Source organism: Amphimedon queenslandica, unplaced genomic scaffold (assembly GCF_000090795.2).
Source record: "Amphimedon queenslandica unplaced genomic scaffold, v1.1 AMPQUscaffold_5001_Cont23024, whole genome shotgun sequence".
Taxonomy (NCBI): domain Eukaryota; kingdom Metazoa; phylum Porifera; class Demospongiae; order Haplosclerida; family Niphatidae; genus Amphimedon; species Amphimedon queenslandica.
In genome coordinates this window covers 1-1,612 of record NW_003554691.1, presented here as the reverse complement: position 1 = coordinate 1,612, position 1,612 = coordinate 1, and the positions used below count along the sequence as shown (strand labels likewise).

The 1,612-nt window shown below is 30.8% G+C and overlaps 1 protein-coding gene across 1 annotated transcript; it reads right to left on the bottom strand.

Annotated features, from left to right (window-relative positions):
- Nucleotides 1–12: 12 nt before the first annotated feature.
- On the bottom strand, nucleotides 13–1,597 carry LOC109592492 (uncharacterized). The gene is made up of 6 exons (XM_020007929.1): nucleotides 1,465–1,597; nucleotides 1,334–1,376; nucleotides 1,023–1,289; nucleotides 646–804; nucleotides 192–290; nucleotides 13–112 (listed from the first exon to the last, which is right to left on the bottom strand). The coding sequence occupies exons 1-6, from the start codon at nucleotides 1,468–1,470 to the stop codon at nucleotides 33–35; spliced, it is 654 nt and encodes a 217-aa protein (XP_019863488.1). The 5' UTR covers nucleotides 1,471–1,597; the 3' UTR covers nucleotides 13–32.
- Nucleotides 1,598–1,612: the final 15 nt, after the last annotated feature.

Genomic DNA, 1,612 nt, shown 5'->3' with positions numbered 1-1,612 from the left:
AAAGGTGACATGATGCATTAGAAAAATGCATGTTAAGCCTGACCTAAATAAATCTGTTCCTCTTTAATATCCTGATACTCCAGTTCAATGACTTCAGCTCCATACACTGGAACTAGATAAATAGAATAATTGATTTGGCTCATGAAAATTAATTCATTGTGTATGTAACTATGATCTAATCATATACTTACTTTTAGTGACTGGCACTAACTGCTTCTCAGTTTCCTGCAGTTGTGCTTCAAGTTTTTGTATTATTTCATCTTTTTCCATAAGAGCAGCAGCAGTAGAGACTAAAAATAAGAGTATTATACATTATATGTATAGCAATGGAAGCACAATTAATGTACAATGTACACCGTATAGCTCAAAATTTTAGTTCATCTAAATTTTCGTCAAATTCGTCAGGTATTTTTATTTGACAAAATTTTTAACTGACAAAATTTTTGTTACTCATGGGTAGTATGCAGATTAATAACAAAAATTACAAAACTTTTTTGACAAAAATTAATTTTGACAAGAAATCAAGATTTTGACAAAACTTTTGATTGATTAAAATTTTTAGCTGTATGGTATTAATTTTTCAATGCTAAGGTGATAGCTATAAACTTATAATCATGGACTTAATTTTGTTTTTGCTTTACTGACCTGACAGTGATTTAGTCTCACGTAGTGCTTCCTGAAGTGATTGGTTGTCATGACGTAATGACTCAATGATACCTTTAAGCTCCTTCACTTTATCTGTTTCATTGCTAAATTGATTCTGCTCACATAAATATTTCTCTTTATCTACAATTTCTTGATCATCTAAACAAAACACACCACAGTCCATACAGGTACAAAATTTACAAAGTTAAATTCTAAAAATTTCTAAGCAAATATCATGATACTAGATTAAAAATTAAAATCCAGATCAATAAATTGTGTGGTTGTATGTGGTATACTTACACTGAACCCTACAGCATGCATGCAGTATGTGCCAATAATCATTACTGTTTTGCTAAAGTCTTTATATGCATACTGACTTTTCTGAGAATCGAGACTTTCAATTTTTACAGCAATACTTTCATACCCATTTTCCCTTAGTGTGCTTATCAGAGAATACTTAGTGGGATTTTCTGTTTGTCCTTCCCACAATAGGAGCATCCACATCATTGCTTTCTTCCTGCTGTCATCATCTTTTCGACTAATCAATAATTTACTGTCGTCAATGTTCAGTGCTTTTTTAAAGGCATCAAAATCATATTTGTTTGTAATAATACTAGAAATTTCTTCAAATTTCAGTAATTTATCTAAAACCATTATATTAATAAGCAATAACTGAATTGACACAAACTTTCATTCATTCTTGCTTCACTACCTTTGCTTAACAATTCACACTACATAAAAAAACAAGATGCACAATATTAAATGCACAGCTCAATTTAGGTTGTATTATTATGCTATTATTATTATTTAGTTTAATACCTGCATTGCTGCTTTGCTCCAGCATAATCTGAAATTATTTTCAGCTGAACAAGCATCACAGAATTGAGGCTCACGATCAAAATAAAGAAAATGACAGGCATTTTTAAAAGATGCACAGGGAACAGCAAAGCTGTATTTGAGGTCACGT